This window comes from Salminus brasiliensis, chromosome 21 (assembly GCF_030463535.1).
Source record: "Salminus brasiliensis chromosome 21, fSalBra1.hap2, whole genome shotgun sequence".
NCBI classification, from domain to species: Eukaryota; Metazoa; Chordata; class Actinopteri; order Characiformes; family Bryconidae; genus Salminus; species Salminus brasiliensis.
Genome location: NC_132898.1, coordinates 33,107,616 through 33,128,516, shown reverse-complemented (window position 1 = coordinate 33,128,516; position 20,901 = coordinate 33,107,616). Strand labels below are relative to the sequence as shown.

Genomic DNA, 20,901 nt, shown 5'->3' with positions numbered 1-20,901 from the left:
GACCACCACAGGACCACCGCTGACCAGATATCATTTGGGTGATGAACTACTCTCGACACAGCAGTGACAGCACTGTCCACTAGTGCCTCACCTCATGACTGACTACTTTCAGATGTTCTGGATGTTTAAATGGTGTTTAAATGGTGATAGTTCTAATAAAATGATGTACGAAGACATGAGAATGATTCGTTTCAGCATTAATTTCAGCAAAGACAGAAGTCGGAAGGTAGAGAAAATGACATAGCTTTACTATAAAGAAAGGCTTTTCTAGCAGATTAAGTTGCAGCATCTCATCATACACGCATACATGGTGAATATGGTAATACGCCATTTTTCATTTTGACTAGATTTACATAAAATACTGTTACCCTGCAAGTAGAAGCAGTAAATCAAATAACTGTCTTGGTACACTGATCGCTGGAAAACATTATTTGAAAAAAAATCATAATAATCATAATTTGAGGCTATGAATATGATTATTTTGCTTTTACAGAACTCAACGCAAAAGAACTGAGATGAAGGAAACGCTGTTGAAACGCTGAAATGCATATCTATATTTTCAACTCTTTGACACTTGATATTTAAACACACTTTTCTAGTTTAGTAGAGTGTACTGACTACAGTATGCATTTTGCCAGAAAATCAGTGCACAGACCAACTGAAGATGGATGAAAGGCAGAATAAACAGATGTGCAGTGACATATTCAGATATATCCGTCATGAACTTTGCCAGTTCATTCCCTTTTTTAGTTTGTTTTATGAACATAAAACCCAAAGGAATCAATGAGGACAAAAAAGTGGCCGTCAAAGAGGCGAGTCTAAGACCCACGGTGGGGTAAATACACACAAAACTTCACATTTCCATTCTAAGCAGATCTAGATGTACAGTGAAACCCTCTGACTTTCGACACTTCTCAAACACGAGAGCTCCTTTACGGTTCCTGGCTTGGAAGTGGTACCGAGCCTCAGTCCATTTACAGAATGCTAATTTAGTTTCCACTTTAAAAGTTTTTTTTGAGAAACCAGGAGTAAATAAAGGTGCTACTTGGGAAATGCATAGAAGAACCACTTGAAGAAAGATAGACCTTATTCGCCAACCTTTTATATATAAAAATGTCTCTTAAAACCCATTTTAATAAGGATTCTGGTGTTCTTCAGTGTGTTCTCATTTGGGATGGTTAGTTTAGGAGGACAACAGGATCCATCATAATAAGTGCATTCTTAGGAAGATATTTGGGGGCGGATTTTGTTAAAGTCTTGAGTGTGAAGAACCTTTTAAAGGTTAAAAACCTTAAAAAACCTAATTTGATATAAAGATTATTTCCCAATATAAAGGTTCTTCTTACATATCCTCAGATTTACATGTCCATGTGGAGTCTGTATGAGTTGCCCAACTGGGACCCAGAACTTTTGTCCATGGGTTCCATGTTCCCATCAGGGTCAGTGATGAGACCAGGAAGGGTTGAACATGGACCCCATCTGGGTTGTACACTGCATATGGGACCTAGATGGGACCCATGTGAGATCAGGGTGGGCTGTAACAATGGGGTCAATTTTAGCCCATGTGGGCATGTTGGCTGGGTCTCTTTTTCTACACAGGGTTCCTTATGAAACCAAAAGTGGTTCTTCTATGGCATCGCTCACAGAACCCTTTGTAGCACCTGTATTGTGAGAGCATTTACACACAACACTGCTACCCTCCGCACAGCTCAAGCACTGCTCTGTGCTCTCAGGAGAGACGCCAGTGTGGTGAATGATCATCTGTAGGCTGTGGATTGAAGTTCTGTCAGGGGACGACGAGGAAAGAAAGACCATGAGCAAAAAAGCAGGATATTGCTTTGAGGTATCGGAGAACCGAGAAACGGATGAAAAAAAGTCAGACGCGAGGTTTTCGGCGAGTTTGCCAAACAAACCCCTTTAAGGTGAAGGCATTTATCAAGGACATCGCATCGCTTTCAGGATCAGCTTGGACCTGATTTCCACAGAGCAGTCTACGTGGATCTAGGTGCTGATGTCACCTGTGAAAGGCATGATGGGGGGGGGCGGGGCTGCAGTCTGATTGGACGTCGTAGAGGCGAAGTGCCGTAGAAACAGTGCCAAAGAGCCCGAAACTGAAGGAAAGCGTACTTCGCTTCATACACGCTTCATACAAGGTTAAGCTCCGCCCTGTGTTGGTAGGTGCAGAATGCTACAATAGTAGAGTTTTCGAGCACTCGCTATTTACATCGCCGTGTAAGATTCCTACCCAGAATTCTGTGCAGAAGAGAGGAAACCAACGAACGAACATCGCAGAGAGGACAACTATGCCACTTACGGTACATACAGTACAAAACAAGAGGGCGCACAGGAGTTAGCCTCATTCAAATATCCCAGAATCAGGACTGATAACCAACCCAACATTAGCATTATATTAATCTCTACGGTTTCGGGATGCACCGAGTACACTGACGCTTCACTTCCTCTTCGGGAAAGTGAGGTCGAGAGCCTAAATCCATATTTACACTGACGAAAGAGGACATGGGACCCTATCTGAGTAAAATAAATAAACAATATTTCCTTTCTGTGTCAAAAGTATCAACATATATATCAACACATTATAACAGTAATACAATAACAGTAATACTAAAAGAGCAGCACAATCAACAGACAGAAAATGTACATTTAATGGCGACATTAGAGTTTGTTAGTTTATAGCGCAATCGCCCATCCATTGCCACGTAGTACGGGTCTAATATAGATTTATTAAAGTGTATAGTTACCCTAAGTTAGGTAAGAGTGCGGCTTTCGATCTGTGTTGAGAGTCTCTATTTGGCGACTCCTGTGAAACAAGCCGTTAGAACTGGGTGTTCATTAAAGTCATCATCAATACATTAGTCCTGTGAATGTTATAAAGGAAATACAAATAAATGATCTGAATCTCTACAGCGAGCCCTCTGGGGGACGTGACTATACCGGCGCAGTATAAAAAGTGGTGCTGTATTTGAGAGTGCAGAAGCTCTTCACTTTCAGTGGCACTGGGCTTACAGATGCATGGCTTTTGTGGGCAGTGTTGAGGCCAAGCTCTAGAAAGAAAGCATGCGACGTCTGATGACCCCTGAAATCAATATTGGTAACAAAGTTTCAGACAATCTCTGTAGCTCGACCATATCCATGTTTCACCCACACCGAAAAAAAAAACATATCTTGGGAAGTAGAACGATCTTAAATTAAGCTGATATATCATATATTTCTTATTATGAGATTATTATTTAAATATTTGATAAGATTATTTAACTTATGTCAAGTTTTTACTTAATTAATTTTATCCAGAGAAATTCTTTTTTCTTTTGGCAGATAATTTTGCTTGTTTCGTGCATTATTTGTTGAAAAGAAGTAAAACTGTCAGCCATTAGAATAAGAAAGTTTCAGTAGCATATTGAGCATAACAAGTCAGATATTCTTGCAATTAAACATAAATTGCAATTTAATTACAGAACTTTTTGGGGGGATTTTGCATTTTGATTTCTGCATTATTTCATAACTGTTGGGAGGTTATACCCCTTAGACTGTATGAAAGCCCACACCGTTCTCTATTCTCTTCTCTTTACACTTTTTCATAAGCCCTAAAATAGAGCCCTGAGGGACTCCAAAGTTATCAAATTATTTTACAATAGTTTCTGCATTAAGATAAAAAACTAAATAAACCTAGAATTTAAGATGTTAAACTAATGAGAACATACAGCAATTGCTGTAAAATCACTACATAACAATGACTTTCCAGTTCATAAAGCTAAACTACTGTGGAGAGTGATCAGAGTGGTCCTTAGAGCCCACCGACATACAGTCTGCAGGCTAGTGAGGCATCCAGCATCTAACTGACCTACAGGGATACACGCTTTCTCCCAGATGCAACGTTAGATCGGACTTCTAGCCAAATCAAAACAGTACAGAATATCTGAAGTAGGTTAGTATTGAAATCATAGTTTTGGACAACACTGGATATAATTTTTATAAAAAAGAAAGGAAAGAAAACACTGGTAGCCCTCTCCGATAATAAACAGAATGAAAAACTGCTCAGATTTTATTATTTTTTTTACAATAAGTTAATTATGTTCTTACTTAAAAAGTTTGATTTTCCTGAGATTTTGAGAAAATCCTCAATATCTTTAAAACAACAATTGACTCGTTAAGATGGGAAAGATCTAATAACATATGCAAATAAATAAAAACATTTATACTCATGCAAAATCATTTTTAATAAATACATTTTTAATAAATTAATGAATGTTGGAATTGTGTGCTCTGACTTTTTTCCCGTATATTCTGTAAAATCTCCCAACAGTTGCTATGAAACAAAGCATGTGTGGGCGAGGCGTGGATAGGTCAAGTTCCCTTATCATGAAACTGGACTTGACATGAAAATGTTGAATAAATCCATAACTAAATATATGGCTGTTCCTCTTTACTTTTTGAAAGCCATTCATTATTTACTGCTTCTACACTGTTTAATGGCAGTCCACCTACGTTTGCACCTTCACACTCCAAAACGCCTCAAACTAACTGCTGCTGAAACAACGGACTCGGCCCAAGTACTACAAAAAGTGGTGGCGGCCGGGTCCATGGTCATTATCATCATTATTTTCATCATCATCATCATCATCATCATCATTCTCTTTATTCTAATATATAGTGCCGGTTATAAAAAAGGATTATACAATTGTGGTTCTGTGGAGATAATGTCTCCCTAAAAGAGATAAAGTCTTCGTCTCTTCCTATCCATTGTCTCTTGCACTAAAGGTCTACCATGCTTCAAAATAACGTCTCTTTTCTCAACATTTTCTGAGTGATGGTGCTCGAGTTGGGAGAACTATAAAAGTCAGTGGCGATAATGGCAACGCTAAAGCTGCAGCCAATGAAAATATACTCGCAAAAACATTCCATAAGCAGCAAATGAGAACATACGTATCTGCTAGGGAGGACGGAGAAGGAGGAGGAGGAGGAGGAGGAGGAGGTTATAGCATTTCAGCGAGTTAGGGTTTCGTTCTCCACGCAAGACAAAAACATTTATAAAGGAAAAATGAGCAGTTTCATCACCCGATTTCTAAGCAAAGGAAACGTTGTGTGGTAATACATAGTGCATAGCTTTGAGTGGCACAGCAGGCTGCGCCGGCACTGATTACAGCATTCATGTATCTCTTTTTTTGACACATCTATCGGCTGTGAAAAACAAGAAGAGAAACAAACACGGATCTTTCGTTGCTGAAATATCAATATGATAAACGCATTTGCCGACGTCACTTTACCGAGTCGGCCCACAGTTGATATGTCACAGGACTTCTGCCGCTTCTTGAGTGTCTCCTTTTCTTTGATGCTAGCTACAGAGAGGGGGGGAGCTGGGGGGAAAGCGGGTCGGGGATTTCTAAAAATAAAGTAAAAAAAAAAGCCACACAAAATGCTTGAAAGTCCAGAGTAGCCAGAGTATTCCTCCATGTGCCCCCACTGCCCTAAAGGCGCTCTGCAGTCTGTGTGGGGCACAGGGACACGGGCACTGTTCTGAATTCCCCTTTTGGACAGCTTTGGAGCCTCCTCTCCTCACAGGGACAAGGCGTCCCAGCGTTCGGTGTGTGTGTGTAATGTGTGTGTCCACTTCTCTCTCTCTCTCTCTCTCTCTCTCTCTCTCTCTCCATATATTGGCTTAAATGTTTGTGTATCTGCAGCCTCCGGCCTCCTGGTGGCGCTGTTCCCAGGGCGGAGGTGAGGGAGGCCCAGTCTACGCCAGTGAGTAGATGGCGTTGACAGGCGAGGTGGCTTCCGAGCTTTCGTTGCCCTCCGTCTCCTCCTTGTCCTTTTTGACTGTGTACTGGCCGATGAAGGAGCCGTCCTCGTTGAACTGGCCGTCCCCTCCCTCTCCATAATCCACCAGGCTGTCGTCACTTTCCTTCACGTTCCCGTCCAGAGACGTCTGGCTGCCCTGCAAAGGCTTGTTGTCTTCGTCGCTACTGTTGAAGTGAAAGAGAAGACACTGAGTGATGCAGCGTCCCACTTCATGGCTATGCGGCCAAGACTTGATATATATCACTGATTTTGGTCCGTTTTTTTTTTTTATTATCATTATAGAAATCCATTAGTTGATTAAAGTAAATCAAAAATCAAAAATAAGGCAGAAAAAAAATTATTATTCTCATATGTTAGTGATGTTCAGATCAAATATTAAATTACTGGCAGGAAACTATAGAATTCTTCTCTTCCAGAATAATAATTGCAGCCATTCAGTCTATGGCTCGTCTTCTTTAACCACTTTTACAGCTTATACTGGATGGATCCGTTTTCTTGCCATTAAAATGTAAATAAGCAGCTAACTTATGCTAGAAAACAAAAGCATGGTGTCTATCCAGAAATCATGTACAAAAAAGGCACTTTTACTAGACTTTTTATATATAAATATAAATCTGTTTGTTGAATTTTTCTTTTTTTTTCTCACAGTCTGGTTCTGCCAATTACCTCCCCTTAGCACTAGCAATGCTCCTGACAACACCTCTGTTCACACTGCTACTGATGCGGCATTGCCGAGGAGCCGACGCGCCCGGAGGAAAGTGCCAGCTCCCAGCTCCACTGCACCAGCGTCACTTAAGAGTGATAAGAGGAGAGAGGCTCGAAATCTGAACTATGGCTTGGTGAAACGTGGTGGAACCCCCAGGCCATAGTGCAGCACATTAGACCGCGGAGCCACTCAGAGCCCCCTCAGAGCAGGTTATTTGCTTACTGGTGCTGACAGCATTACCAATAGGCCATTTAAAAAAACAAAAACAAAAATACAATGAAACACAGGATGGAAAATGACAAAGGAGCAAAAAACAGCTCCAATTCTGCTCTCGGAAACTGAAGACTCAACAGAATTGGACGTCTTTGAGCTTCCTTTGCTTCCTTTGTTACTTTCCATCGTCTGTTTCCAAACAGAAACCGCAAAAGCAAAACCTCTGCATTGGGTGGCGAACTTCTATTTCTGTAGGAGTATCTATAATTCAATAGGTTTCTTACGAAAAACAACAACAACTTCACAGCTTTTCTTCTCCGTCCCATCAGAAAACAGACAATAGAGAAAAGAAATGAAAAACTAAAGCACAAAAACAAGAGTTTCATCCCAGGAGAGAGCCACTTTGGAGGTGCACAAAGCACAGTGGGGGTGAGGAGGCAGGGGGCTGGCGCAGGTACCTTTGTTTATTGACGAAACACTTCTACAACTCAGACACAATCACTCACTGTGGTTCAGGTAGTAGAGGGGAGAATTACCAGGACGTCTACATCCCACTAAATTCTCCCGCCCTGTGTTCACACACTCGCACGATGCAGATACTGAGTCTGCTTGCAAGGAGAACGTCTAATCATGCACAGGGAATTAGAAAAGCACATCATCCGCTCCATCACAGCAGGCAAGGCACCTCATATAAAAGTTACAGTGCAGAGTTTTACAAGATCTTTGGCTTTGATAGATGAAGGCCGACTCTCTTTTTGGGACCATGCTGAAAACCAAATAACACTGAAGGTCTAATCGACAGTGCTGCCACAGAAAGACCTCGTTAGGCCAGTCAGCTCTTCTGAGTTGCTAAAATGCTGTCCTCTGCTTCACACCTTACATAAACAAGAAGCAGTTAAGAAGATTATAGACTCACCAACCACTTTATCAGAAGCTCCTACCTGATCTTCTGATCTTGGTCTATATACTGTACTCAGAATGTACATCTACCACCTTTCTGTGTGAAGCCCAATGCATTCAGTGTGGACTTACAGGCTGTAGGCCATCTGCTGCTATGCACAATTTGTCAGCCATCCTACAACACCACTTTGAATACTGGTCCATTTCTGACCACAGGACTGCTGTTGTTGACGAGTACTGCACAGCTAAGAGCTGCTCTGTGGACAGAGAATGACCACAGATGAAGAGCTAGAGGATGACTAATGGAAATGTGCATGAGAACAAACGAACTACATCCAGTCAATAACGAATATCCTTTCCTTAAGATGACTGGGAAAAGGTCATAGCTCTAACAAGCCAAGCAGAGTCTGAGACCTGAGCTGAAATCTCTTGGGGTGCCCAAACTTTTGCATGGTGCTCCTTTCCCATTTTCACTTCACTATTCACAGTACTGGACTTTTTTTACCACTGTAGGTCCAAACTTCTGTGGTTGAACAGACCTTCTTAGGCCGCCCATCCAAATCTCCTCACCTCAGTACTGCGGTAGCACCATGGACAAGGCAAGTGTTTCTGATAAAGTGGCCAGTGGTGCGTAGAGTAAGTTGCAAATGACAATTATGATATGATATGGTCATTAGACATGGTTCCTTGCATGCACCATGCTCTGACACCATGTCAGCTGGAGATCCACATCAGTAGTATTGTCACTGTGGTTAGATGATCAGCGGGAAAAAGCATCATAGACAATAACATGAGCATCACAGGTCAAACTGTGTTTGGAACCTCATGGTTCAGGCGAGCATACTGCCATCCTCAAGCCTCCAAAATGAGATTAAACAGGGAACAAACAAACTCGAACTGCTTGTGATGAGTTTTTGTTTTAATCGATTCATTTCCAGTTATGAGAGACACTGGCCGTAACTCCAGGATCAAGATCTTACCGTTTAGATGACTGCAAAAAGCAGATATCAAATTTTTCTCTAATATTTCTGCTGCCAAATTAAGCTGCAACTCTTATTGGAACAAGTCAAAATATTCCAGTCACACCATCTGAATAATGCAACAATGCAATCTGCCCAAATATGGTAGGCAAGGGCATTCAGTGAGAGGGTTAAGGTTATTTGGTGTAAAAATGTCTTTGTATGGTGAATAAAACATTTCATTTAGCTGATGCACTAAGGTCAAACCAGAGGTCAGAAAACGAATAGTGGCTGTTTTTACATGCTCAGACATGTTGGTATTGATTAGAGTGCAGGTGTTAATCGATTAAAAGCAAAACCTCAAAGCAGAAGATGGGTAAACTATGGATTAGGGAGTTAGGGATCTAATTGTTCTTCTTCCATACCTTTCCCTTTCATGAGACCTTCAGAAAACAACAGGAAAAGAGAGGGTTACAAGCGGAAGGTGACTGAAACACCAATAGCTGAACACTGGTTGTTTCTCAGATAATCCGTTCTTGAGCCTGGTGTTCTATGCGAGGCATAGTTAAGCTGCTGCTTTCTACTGTTCTGCTCACTGTGAACTGATGCAGAATGCAGTAAGAGCTGACATGCTAATTATCCTCTGTTATATAAAACTAATCTGGCTAATCAACAGACCAACACCGGAACAAAAGCACAGTAACATCAGGCATTAAAAAATGAACAAATGTCTCATCAACATCACACCCTTCATTTATTTCATTTCCATTTAAAACAGCCATCAAATACATTATTAAATAAGGTCTTCATTCATCAGATATTTCTCAGGAGATTAGATACAAGACAATTCATCTGCATAAGGAAGGGAAAAGTCCAAGGAAAATATAGAACAAAAATGCAGAGAAAATTGATCCTACCAACCATGCAAGACCTGGTAGCCCACCATCCAAACCTCTGACACAGTGTCAGTAATTAAACAGCACTTTAAGGGTGTGTTCCTACCAGTCAGCTTTGGTTCGTTTAAGCGAGCCTTGGTGTGATTGCTCTGTTAGAGAGGATCGTTAGATTAAGTGTGAATGAACCGAGACCGCCTGAGCAGGTGGGTCTCGGACCCACTGCTAAAGTCTGGTGCAGTTTGTTTGAAGTATGAACACAAAACGACCCACAGGGTTGTGGACGGACCCGGGTTCAGCCCTGCCCACTAAATCTAGTATCAACCCTCTCCGTTTGCGCCGGCCACATCTGCCCGCTTCATCAGGGGTGAGTCTCTGTGCAGACCTGCTTTAACTTCTTCTGTCTGACGCTTTAAGTTTATCAGGGCTGTGTCCCAAACCACACACTACGAACGAAATCGGATCATGTGTACATGATCAGAATCATGGATTAATCCTGATATTCAAGACCACCTGATTTAATCAGTCAGGTTTAAGGGTCCAGTGTTACTGTGTGGATGGTGCTGGACCCGCGGGCACACCAAACCAGGACTAAACTGTAACAATGCATCGTTTTCTTGCTTGGTCCAGACCAAGAGAACCCAACTACAAGTATAAACACACCCTGAGAGACTCGTGAATCTTATCCAGACAGAAAATCTAACTTTCCACTCAGTGCTGTGCAGAAGAATGAACTGACCACCTCAGAGTCCAGACCTCAAAATCACTGCATGTGTTGGAGATATGCTGGACGGTGAGAAGCAGAGAGAAAAACTCTCACAATTTTAAGAGCGAACATTAGAGAGGTGGACACATCTCCCTGCAGAGTTCTTCTGAAAAGCTGAAAGCCAAAAAGAATGGGAGCTGTAAAAAACGACGGGCAAACTGAAATCGGAAAGAAGTGAGATGTAGCCGTTTAGGCTTCTTCGTCGTCGTCATTTTCTGCTAAATATATCTTTCTGCTTTTTTGCTGCTTCTGATGAATGAATAACTTCTACCTAATGATTGTGGCTGAAAATGAAGTAAATGAAGGCTGCTGTCTGACTTTTACTCAGTGCTGAACACGCAGACATGCTGTGACTGAACCCAGGACTTGTTCTTATTCTTAAAAACCAAGCAAAGGAGTTAGTACTAGAGCTACTGAGCGTGTACAGCTGTGGTCGTAAGTATACAGACACTCATCATAGACACTGATGTCATTTTAAAATTTGGCTTGTTATGATTTCTTGGAACTTCATGATGCAAAACAAATGCCAACATACTTATGATCTCTATAACAGAAAAAACTAATAATTTAATGCACACTGAGACCTTCAAGCAACGACCAGAGGTATACTGACTGTCAGCAGTACAGGAGTGTACCAACTGTTATGTAGGGCTACATCGCAATGTGTGCATGCACAATAGTCACACTGCAGGACGTGCAATGTCCCGTAAGGTAAATTAAATTAAACACGTCATGCAACAATGTTTTTGGGTATCACTGTATTTGGATGGTCCGTTACAGATGCCTCATAGGAGCTCACCTGACATTTAACTAACCTTCAACTGAATGTCTTTTACATGGAAATGAAGTCCAGGCTGAATGTAAACGACTGTATATTGAATGTAACCCTACACTTAACCTGAAACCCAACCCTAATCTTACCCTTGAATCAACCCCAAAACCAGTGTTACAATAGACAGTCGTTTACATTCAGCTTAGAGCTCAGTTGCATTTTATTGACATTCAGATGAATGTTAGTTGAGCATCTATGAGATATCCACAGTGGACCATCCCAGTACAGAGTTAACATTTACTGCTGCTTGATACAAATCCCCACTGTTCTCACGTTCTGTGACAAACCTACCAGAGGCAGATTATCTCTACTCAGTATCCTCTATTTTACTCCAGTCTTGGATTCACTGAGTGGATTATTAATGTAATGTGAGATATTTCACTTCTGAAACTTCTGCATTGCACTTTTAATATTGCAAGATATATTGCAATATAATTTTGTTTCCAATATTGTGCAGCCCTACTGTTAAGCATGGTGGTGGTAGTGCCAGGTTGTAACTCATTCTGCCCCAGGAAAAGGACAAATTTAAGAAATCAGTGAATCTTGCCAAGCCATCCATGTCCATGAGTGTATGCAAATGTGTGACCACGACTGTACTTAAAGTTTTAGGTTCTCTCATCAACTAAAATTAAGAGTTTTTTTAAGAAATAATGACCAGGTGGACTAAGATAATGTCCCTTAGTTACCTAACTTTGGTAGAAATATCAAGGCTATCTATGAAAGGAGCTGAATGATCTCACCATATTTCCTACATATCAGATGTTTTTTACTTGACAAGATTTCATTTTCGCAGTTCAGGCACTACAGAACTTTTTTGCTAGCCGTTCCATTGCATGCATATTCCATGTAGCTGATCTGACCTCAGAGCAGGCTAGAACAATATCCTCATTAAACTACATGCAAGAAAAACACTGGCTTTCAAGTTGGTTGCTGCAACACTGAGTACTGCTTACTGTCGAGTGCTGCTTTTTCAGCAGAACAGTACCTCAAGGGTGTCAAACAGTGCCAGAGGGAGAGGCACTTTGGCCTTCGCTGCCACTGCTCTGAAATTGATTTGACCTCTGCGTCACACAGTCTGTGCTTTTTAAATGTCAGCCATCCGGCAAAAAAAACAAAGCAATTATGCTTTTACAAGAAAGAGTGGAAAACATCTTCCATGGCGAGCAAGACTGATTCAAGTCGCGGTGAGCTGCTTTAGAATGCTCTGTTGAATATTCACTTTGTTTGGGCCTCGTTAACGACGAGCTGTTAATGGACTATAATAGAGTAGGGTTAATGTCCACTGGCACTGATTACTGTCAACAGCGCAGCCCTCTGATTGAAAGTGCAGCGCTGTTTTGAATAAGAACATGATCAGTGGTCAATTATGTGTCTGACACCCATGAGGAACTAGATTGCTGACGGTATATCAGCTGTGATGCCACCCACCGGGCAGACTCCACCCTCCTAGAAATAACCAATAGACCTCTGAGTTTGTGCGTCATTTTGCAGTCGGCAACATCTCAAACAAGGACGTCAGCTGGGTTTCTGCTGATTTTGTTGATGGAAAAAACTGAACGTCAATTTTTGACGGGGTCAGTAATGGGACCAGGAGGGCTTAGACTTGGGCCCCCATCTGGGTTGTACACTATACATGGGGCCTAGATGGGACTCATGTGAGATTAGGGTGGGTTGAATCCCAGTAATAAATGCATGTACAAACCCACTCAGAGCCCATGCCCACCTGGAACCCACCTAGCCCACGTTCCACCAATGTGAGCTCCACATGAGCATAATGGATGGAATATATGATATTTGATATCTCACTCTGAGTGGGTTTGAATATGTGTTCTTATTAGAACCCATTTGGCCTTCCAGTCTAGGCCCCATGTGAAGTGTGCAACCCAGATGAGGACCATGTTTAACCCCTTGTGGTCCCATCACTGACTGTAGTGGGATCCTGGTGGGCATCCATATGTAGGGCCAACATTTAACCTATGACGTCATCATTTGTCTGTTCTCTTGCACTTGAAGGCATTCTGCACATTGTTGGGTTAAAGCCAATCCATCATATTGTTTGTCCCCATGCCAGTTCCTATACGGGGGGATAAATGTGAGGCTTGTCTCCTACAGCACAATGGGGTGATTTTAGCCATTCATTTTTCCCATAGACAAAAGTGGCTAAGCCCCAGCGCTCATCTGGATGCCAACAGCGACCTACAAAATGACATCATCAGTGGTCTGCAACATGCTCAGGCTCAGAGATGCTGTGTCAAATACCTGTTCTCATTCCTTAAAACCACGGCGCCATTTTCAGTGTTGGAGGGAGAGAGAGGAAGGTTGGGGGGAAGGAAGGGGAGGCGGGGGGGGGTGGGGTCACAAGACGGATGGTCAAAGGGAGACATTTAACAGTTAAAATGGACAAAGAAGTTAGTACTGGAGTTACTGAGCGCAAGTAACAGACTGAGCTTAACATGGATTTCCGCTGAAACAGGACCTGGCATCAGAGAGCCAATCAATTACAGCAGATTTGTGGTCCTGGGTCTCTGTCAGGTAGTTCATATTAAGATTAAGTGAAAGTGAGCCACTGAATGCCAAACAACTATTGAACATGTTAATGAGCAGCTGGAGCATTCGGTCTTGTTAGCGCACCTGTTAGTCAATGTTTTCCATTCGATAACTCAGCCTGATCAACCGTCCCTGTCCTCGCATGACTGGTCTATCTGTAATGGCCCTGCTGTTAACCCTTAGAAATCAAGAGAATTCCTGATGTTTTGGTAGGTTGTTTGTTATTCAAATGCAATAATGTAAGCACATATTTACTTAAATTATTATGGACAGTTTTAAGTGTCATGTTTTTGTTTACATTTTTACAAAAAAACCCCACAACTTTACTTAATTTTTCTCAACTTTACAAATATTAATATACCAATTAAAAGTTCAAAATCTTTAAAAAAGTGTCTTACAAAGTATTTTTAATGAAAGAGTTGGAGTTAGAAATAAGTTAATATAAATTGTAAACCTTTAAAAATCCTAAAGATTTTTCTTTCTTAAGAAAAACATAAAAAATATTATTATTATTATTATTATTATTAAATGAATATGTTCTTAAATATTTTGTCAACCAGTTCAGGAGGTCAGACACTAAAATAATCAGTTAAATAGTTAAATCGCCCGAATTATGTTATGAATTTAACAAGATTAAAAGTAGAGATTGTTGTTGAAGTACAAAATAATAGCTTTCTGCCACAGTTATCATATTTTCCAATTAGTTTTTTGATATTTGATATTGATATTCTGCATTGATTTAACTAAATAACTGAAATGCTGGGCATCAGGGGCATTAGGTTGTTTATTATAAGCTGTAAAGTACAGAATAAGGGCTACATTAGAAATGGATACATAAAAACAGATTGCTTAAAGAAAACCTTAAAAAAATGTTTCTCTTAAGAGAATATTTAAGAACTTTTATAAAAGTCTTTTTCAAGATTTTTAAAAGAATTAGGCCTTATTCATCAACCATTCTTAACTATAAATGTATTATTAAAACCCTTGATGAAGATCCTGACATTCCCCAGTGTTTTATTATAAGGGTGTGTTTAGTTTGGGAGGACAGTGGGATCTATTATTATAAGAGTAGAGCTGTGAACAATTCTGCTCTTTAAAACACATCATGAATCTGAGCCAGACTTCCTGTTAGGACTTTTCTCAACTAATTAAAACACTCTGAGGAAGATGCTGGAGAATGGGGCCTCATTCCTATGAATTTCTTAGTGTTTTTCTTTTCTTTGTAAGTTTTGGTCCTAAGAAATCTTTTGTGTTCTGCTCTTCTACACAAACACCTCTCATCCTGTAGAAATTATTATTATTGAATTACGCCATGCTTTTGTTATCGCTCTGATTTCTAAGGGTTAAAAGTAAAAATATACATTTCCTTTAAGACTGGCATCATCTAACCCCAGGTTACGCTGTAAAACTGTTTGTTAGTGACCATGCCAGCACATATTGGTCATGATAACAGGCTATTAAAGATGCTGCTCATAATGAGGTCAAAGGTCCAATCAGCATCACACTACAGTGCCTGGAAAACTGCCAAACAGCATAACGACTGTGTGCCCGGGCAGTATGGCACATGTCATCCCTTGGTCTTCCAGAGTTTCCAGCCAATTTGCAGACAGACTAGGGGGAGAGGGGCAGTTTTGCTTGACCATTGTCTGCAGCTAATCTCAGCAAGGCCACTGCCTGTATGAGCAGAGCACATATGTGCTGGAGAGCAGTCAATACCATGGCAACTGCTGTTACCTGAGTGACCGTTGCTCTTGGCAATGCTCGTCCCGCTCCTGCTGCCCAGCCAGCTTTAACCAGATCTCTGTTTCTGTAAAGCTTCAGGTTAGTTGAAGCTAGTTTAAGCAGGTTATTGTGTTTTAAGATGTTTTTGGTCGTTTTAATGAGACTGAACTGACGAGTTATTCATTATTAGTTGTAGTTAAGACAGAAAGGCTGGTCCCGCTCATCTCTCTATTACGCCAGAGCTAACCTGAAACAGGCAAAAGAAAGGAAGTAAAACACAGAGGCAGACAATCAACTCTCTTCAGAAAGAGATAAGAGGTTTGAGCATCTAAGTGGAAAGTTTCTCTTGGACGTCCCTCCGATATCTCGTTACGGAAAAAACATCCATAATTACATTTTTAGATCTTGATTTGATGATTTTTACACTCTTCTAACTTCTCTTTAACTCTCAGACTCTAAGTCTGAAATATGCACATCAGCTCTGCTCTGATTGGCTGTCCTATAATGTCCCTCATTCAAAAGGCAGTCCAGCCTGAAATATTCCTGACGATGTGATCGGGAGGGCTGGCACTGAACACTGAAGTCACTATTAAAGCTGAAGACCTACTTACTGATAATCAAAAGATCCATCCTGGTCTTTCTGGTCCACAGGGTCCAAAGGCAGGTCTTTTTTATCTCTCACTGAAAAAAGGGAAGGGAATGGGTTCAGAATAACGTCACAGCTTTGAATATAGAATCACATAAATGGGTTCAGACCCAACTGATATGGTCCCCTCTCTTAATCCCACTTGCTCAGGTCATCTAGTCACATGTGCTCGTCGTGGGGTTGGCTTCTAGTCTCAGTTTGTATATGGTTCTTTCGTCTGTGTGCGGTTCCCTGGCTTTCCTCTGTATTACCAGACTATGGCTGAGTCTTTCCTGCCTTTCTCCTGAAGCCGAAACTTAAGAGGCCTAATTCATTTCACAGTGGTCAACACTGGCAGCCAGCCAATCAGAAGAAACATGAAGAGGAGCCAAAATACTTCTTTTACAAAGAACCAAAAATAAATCATTTCACAAATTTGTAAAAGATTGCTCAGATTAGACCACGCTGCTGCAAGCTGCTGGACTACCTCTGCTGGACACTGCTGGACTACTTCTGTTAGACGACTTCTGCTGGACGCTGCTGGACCAGCGTTAGACCTGCTGGACTACCTCTGTTAGACCACCTTTGCTGGACGCTGCTGGACTACTTCTGCTGGACGCTGTTAGAATACCTCTGTTAGACTACCTCTGCTGGACGCTGTTAGAATACCTCTGTTAGACCACCTCTGCTGGATGCTGCGGGACTACCTCTGTTAGACCACCTCTGCTGGAAGCTGCTGGACTACCTCTGCTGGACTACTTCTGTACACTGTTAGACGACTTCTGCTGGACTACCTCTGTTAGACTACCTATGCTGGACACTGTTGGACTATCTGTGCTGGATGCTGTTGGACTACCTCTGTTAGACTACCTCTGCTGGAAGCTGCTGGACTACCTCTGTTAGACCACCTCTGCTGGACACTGCTGGACTACCTCGTTTAGACCACCTTTGCTGGACGCTGTTGGACTACCTCGTTTAGACCACCTTTGCTGGACGCTGTTGGACTACCTCGTTTAGACCACCTTTGCTGGACGCTGTTGGACTACCTCTTCTTTACTGGATGGTCATTATAACACTTTCTGATTGGCAGAACAAAAACCTCATCTCTCCATTTGAATACACCAGCTTCCCTTTACACTGTAAGTAAATCCCACAACAAATGGACCAATGAAATGGTCCTGACCTCGTTACGACTGACAGCAGAGTATTGCACATGTGAGAGTGTGTGGAGGGTCACCTGGGTATTTCCCTCCTCGACTCCTCTTAATGAAGCAAACGATGAGCAGGATGAGGACCAGAAGTGCGATGGCACACATGAGACCGATGAACCAACCCTGCGTGGCAATGTCCACCTGGTCCTTGCTGTAGGCTGTTACACGACAAACACACACAGGGGAGAGTGAGGGAGGAATGAGAGAGAGAGTGAAAGGCATGTTTCCTTGATGGACTACTCACCATCTTTTGTCCTGTGATTTATTACAAGCAACTCAGAATCAAGCCTTTAATGAATGTCTTTATGTTTCAGCCTTTACTGACAACTGCCCTTTATCAAAAACACATTAGTGGAAGGAGGAGTGCATTAACAAGCCCAGCACTGGGATATAACAGAATCAGCACAGAGTCGGAGTTCTCTCCAGAGCTAACAGAGAAAAACACACATGGAGAGAGGAGAGCTCGTCAGTCTTATTTGCCCATTACAGCTCCTACTGTGTTCTAACAACTGTATCCAATCAGCCTACGTTCAGCGTCTGAGCCTGTGAAAATGCTTTATTTGAGCTTGCTTAGTGCTCAGAGGTTGTGCTGCATTAAAATGACCTTGGCTAATAATATTAGCTTAGCTGAAAAGAACTGATGGAAAATAAGACAAATAACAGCTAATTAACAAAATCAATAAACTGATAAAACAGTAAGAAGCTCCATCCATAACCTTATAATAGTTCTATTTTTAAAGATAACCTTGTTTACGCTTTTCTTAAATTAAGTAAAAGTTTCAGTCAGTAGTGCTGATGTGTAAACAAGCTTATCTTAAAACATAGAACTACCAGCCTCCGCTCTTTATTAGCAACGTTGTATGTAGCATGTATGGCTGAACTATTCCTTTAACATGTGCTTTGATTTCTGATTGTATCTGAATGTACTGTGGCTAGATCGCATTTTAATTTGCATATAAGTGACCCCAGTGTGACCTGATCAGATTTTTAATTTCCTGGGTTAAAAACACACCACCACCTGGGTCCTTACTGTTACTTTCAGCTGGTAGTATCAGTGTTTTACACACTGTCACATACTGGAAGATCATTCATTCAGACAACTAAAGCAGCATTATGTGAGAATTAGTATTTTTTGCTCTTAGACTCCCCCTACAGTACGGTAGTGTAATTAACTCGTTGAGCCACCACTCAAGAAGGACATGCTGTACACACACATTTCTGGACAAGCTGAGAGATATGACAATATGGAACCGGCCCTGAAAGGTGGAGAAGCATGTGGACTGAGGTGGTAGAGTAATATTACAGGCTAGTTTTCCACTAACTGGAAACTGTTACACAATTACAGTTAATTACAGTAAGCAGCGTGCCGAGCTCGGAGTAGCAACGACAGAGCTATTCTCGCTATTACAGTCGGTGGAGCATCACAATAACACTGAAGATGTTAATATAAGGTAATTTAACCAATTAACCACAACCAATTAACAGAAACCTGGTAATCTCATGTATTTAAGGCTTTTTGTGTAGTCCCAAACTGCTGGTATGACCTAAACTATGACTTTTGTGTATCACTACACTGCTATTATTAGCTATATCAATAACTGCCCAGCTAGAAATGTTTAATTAGTAGAACGTTTCATTTATTCTGACAATTTAAAACAGGCTTTTCACATTCTGCAGAAAACTGTATTTAAAACATAATGCAGGTTATCATTCAAACGTTATTATAAGAATATTAGTATCAGTGTAAATTTAAAAAATATTCTATATTTTATGTTCACATAAATGCTCCAATTTTGATGACACATTTATTAAATATTAGTTATCAGTGTGATTGTGTATCAGTTTTAAATGTATTGCATTTTATTCACTGTATTTTTAGTATTTTAGTATTTAGTATTTTTGTGACCCTAACCATTATTACATCACACAGTGTTAGAACATTCCTGGGACGTTCCCTCCTGGTTAGCCTGTAAACACAGCCTATAACGTTCTCTGTGAGCTGGGTGGTTCTGTCATATTAATACTGCTTTTGTTTTACTGGCCGAGCCCTAAAAAGCGCTACATGCTGATTTACAACAGTATTAACCTCCACTTTGGGTGATGAGCATGTGCAAGCCTGGTGAAAGAGAGATATTTGTGGTAAGGTCTGTATTGTGCTAATACAGATCCTCATCTACTTGTTAATCAGGGCAGAACGACACACTGATGAGTCACGTTAGTATGTCTAAAATCATCAAGCAGCCCGAGCCAGAGGGGAAACAGGGCAGAATAAAAGATAGAGGATCGATATTATTCTCTGCATGTTATTACAGAACACGGCGTGAGAGATTTCATCTGGCTTCCCACACCTGAGGCACACACTGATTTCATGATCACCCAGGTTTCACTCAGAAAAACACGGATATTTGCTCATCGATCTGAGCCGTGCCCAGAAGGACTATCAATAAAACCAGGCCGCAAAGTTTTGTAAACGTATCTGAAATAATGTCGTTGCTTGTGATTAGTGCAGAAATGCAGCGGCGAATAATGGTTAATCATAACTGCAATGGCAATAACTTTATATTTTCTAACAATGCAGCTCAGATACATCACAGCAGTCTCAGGGTAAATGTACAGTCTGTGGCTTCCTCCATCAGCCTCTGCAGCTGGTTCGATTCAGACACAGCACGCAAACTACGTGTGGAGAGCATTAATTACAGGCTTTTGCAATTAGCTAATTACAGATGGCAAACTTGAGACAGTCAAATTACTTTCATTTACAGATAAGTGCTTTTACCTAGAATCAGACCTAATAAATACAACAGAATGACCTTTTAAACAGCAAGGGCCTGAATGAGGGCCCACGGGTCAATGTCTCACCGTCTGAACTACATGTACCCTATGTACCAACTTCATAGTGATAGCCAAAAAAGTTACAATAGCTACTTAATGATGCCTTAAAGGGGCCATATCACACATTTGTATTGTATTTGTGACATTATTAAAACAGTGAATTTGGGCCCAATGCCTCACCATCAGAACTGCATGAAACTACTGTAGCAGCTTCATAAAAGGAGTCATATATATTTTTGTTGTATTTCCTGGATATTTCTAGATATTAAGGCCTTTTTTAGTGACATCACCAAAACACATTACATTAAAAAATGATTCAATGGTCCACTATCAGAGCTAAATAACTTTAATCGTAGCTTAATAATAGTTATCAAATACATTATAGTAGCTAGCTAGTAATATTTTAAGAGGGACATATCATACATTACACTGTTTTGTATACTGAGGTTCAGTTTTCTGGTGGCATCACCATCAGACCTGCATGTAACTACTGTACAGCTTCTCAATAGTTACCAAATATGTTACTGTAGCTACCTATTAATATTTAAATGGGTCACACGACATATGTTTTTTCTGTATTTTCACAGGTTTCACAGGTTAGTTGTTCCTATATGGACCATATGAGCTGGAGTTATAATAACTGAATATCAAGCCTGAAGCCTTAAGCCCCAATTCCAATCTGATATCAGGCCAGCCCTCACCTCCACTGGTCTCGAAGGTGACATACTCGCTGGTGATGCTAGGCTGCTCGTGGGAATACACCCGCAGCCGGTACTTGGCCCCAGCTATCAGCCCAGCCAGTTTAATGGGGGGTTGGTGTTTAATCACACTTTTAACAGAGCCATTACCTTAGGAGGAGGAGACATAAGACAAGTGTCCAT

At 41.1% G+C, this 20,901-nt stretch overlaps 1 protein-coding gene across 13 annotated transcripts in view; it reads right to left on the bottom strand.

The window, feature by feature from the left end:
* Nucleotides 1-227: 227 nt before the first annotated feature.
* Nucleotides 228-20,901, bottom strand: part of nfasca (neurofascin homolog (chicken) a) — a 127,532-nt gene continuing 106,858 nt past the window's right edge. For 11 of the 13 annotated variants that reach the window (XM_072665464.1, XM_072665469.1, XM_072665468.1 and 8 more), the window contains 4 exons: nucleotides 20,722-20,868; nucleotides 17,215-17,346; nucleotides 15,964-16,033; nucleotides 228-5,978 (listed from right to left, as the gene is read on the bottom strand). In XM_072665464.1, the coding sequence (XP_072521565.1) occupies nucleotides 5,750-5,978; nucleotides 15,964-16,033; nucleotides 17,215-17,346; nucleotides 20,722-20,868 (578 nt within the window). In that variant the 3' untranslated portion in view covers nucleotides 228-5,749. The remainder of the gene's footprint in view (nucleotides 5,979-15,963; nucleotides 16,034-17,214; nucleotides 17,347-20,721; nucleotides 20,869-20,901) is intronic. The other 2 variants (XM_072665475.1, XM_072665476.1) reach the window with 1 other exon arrangement.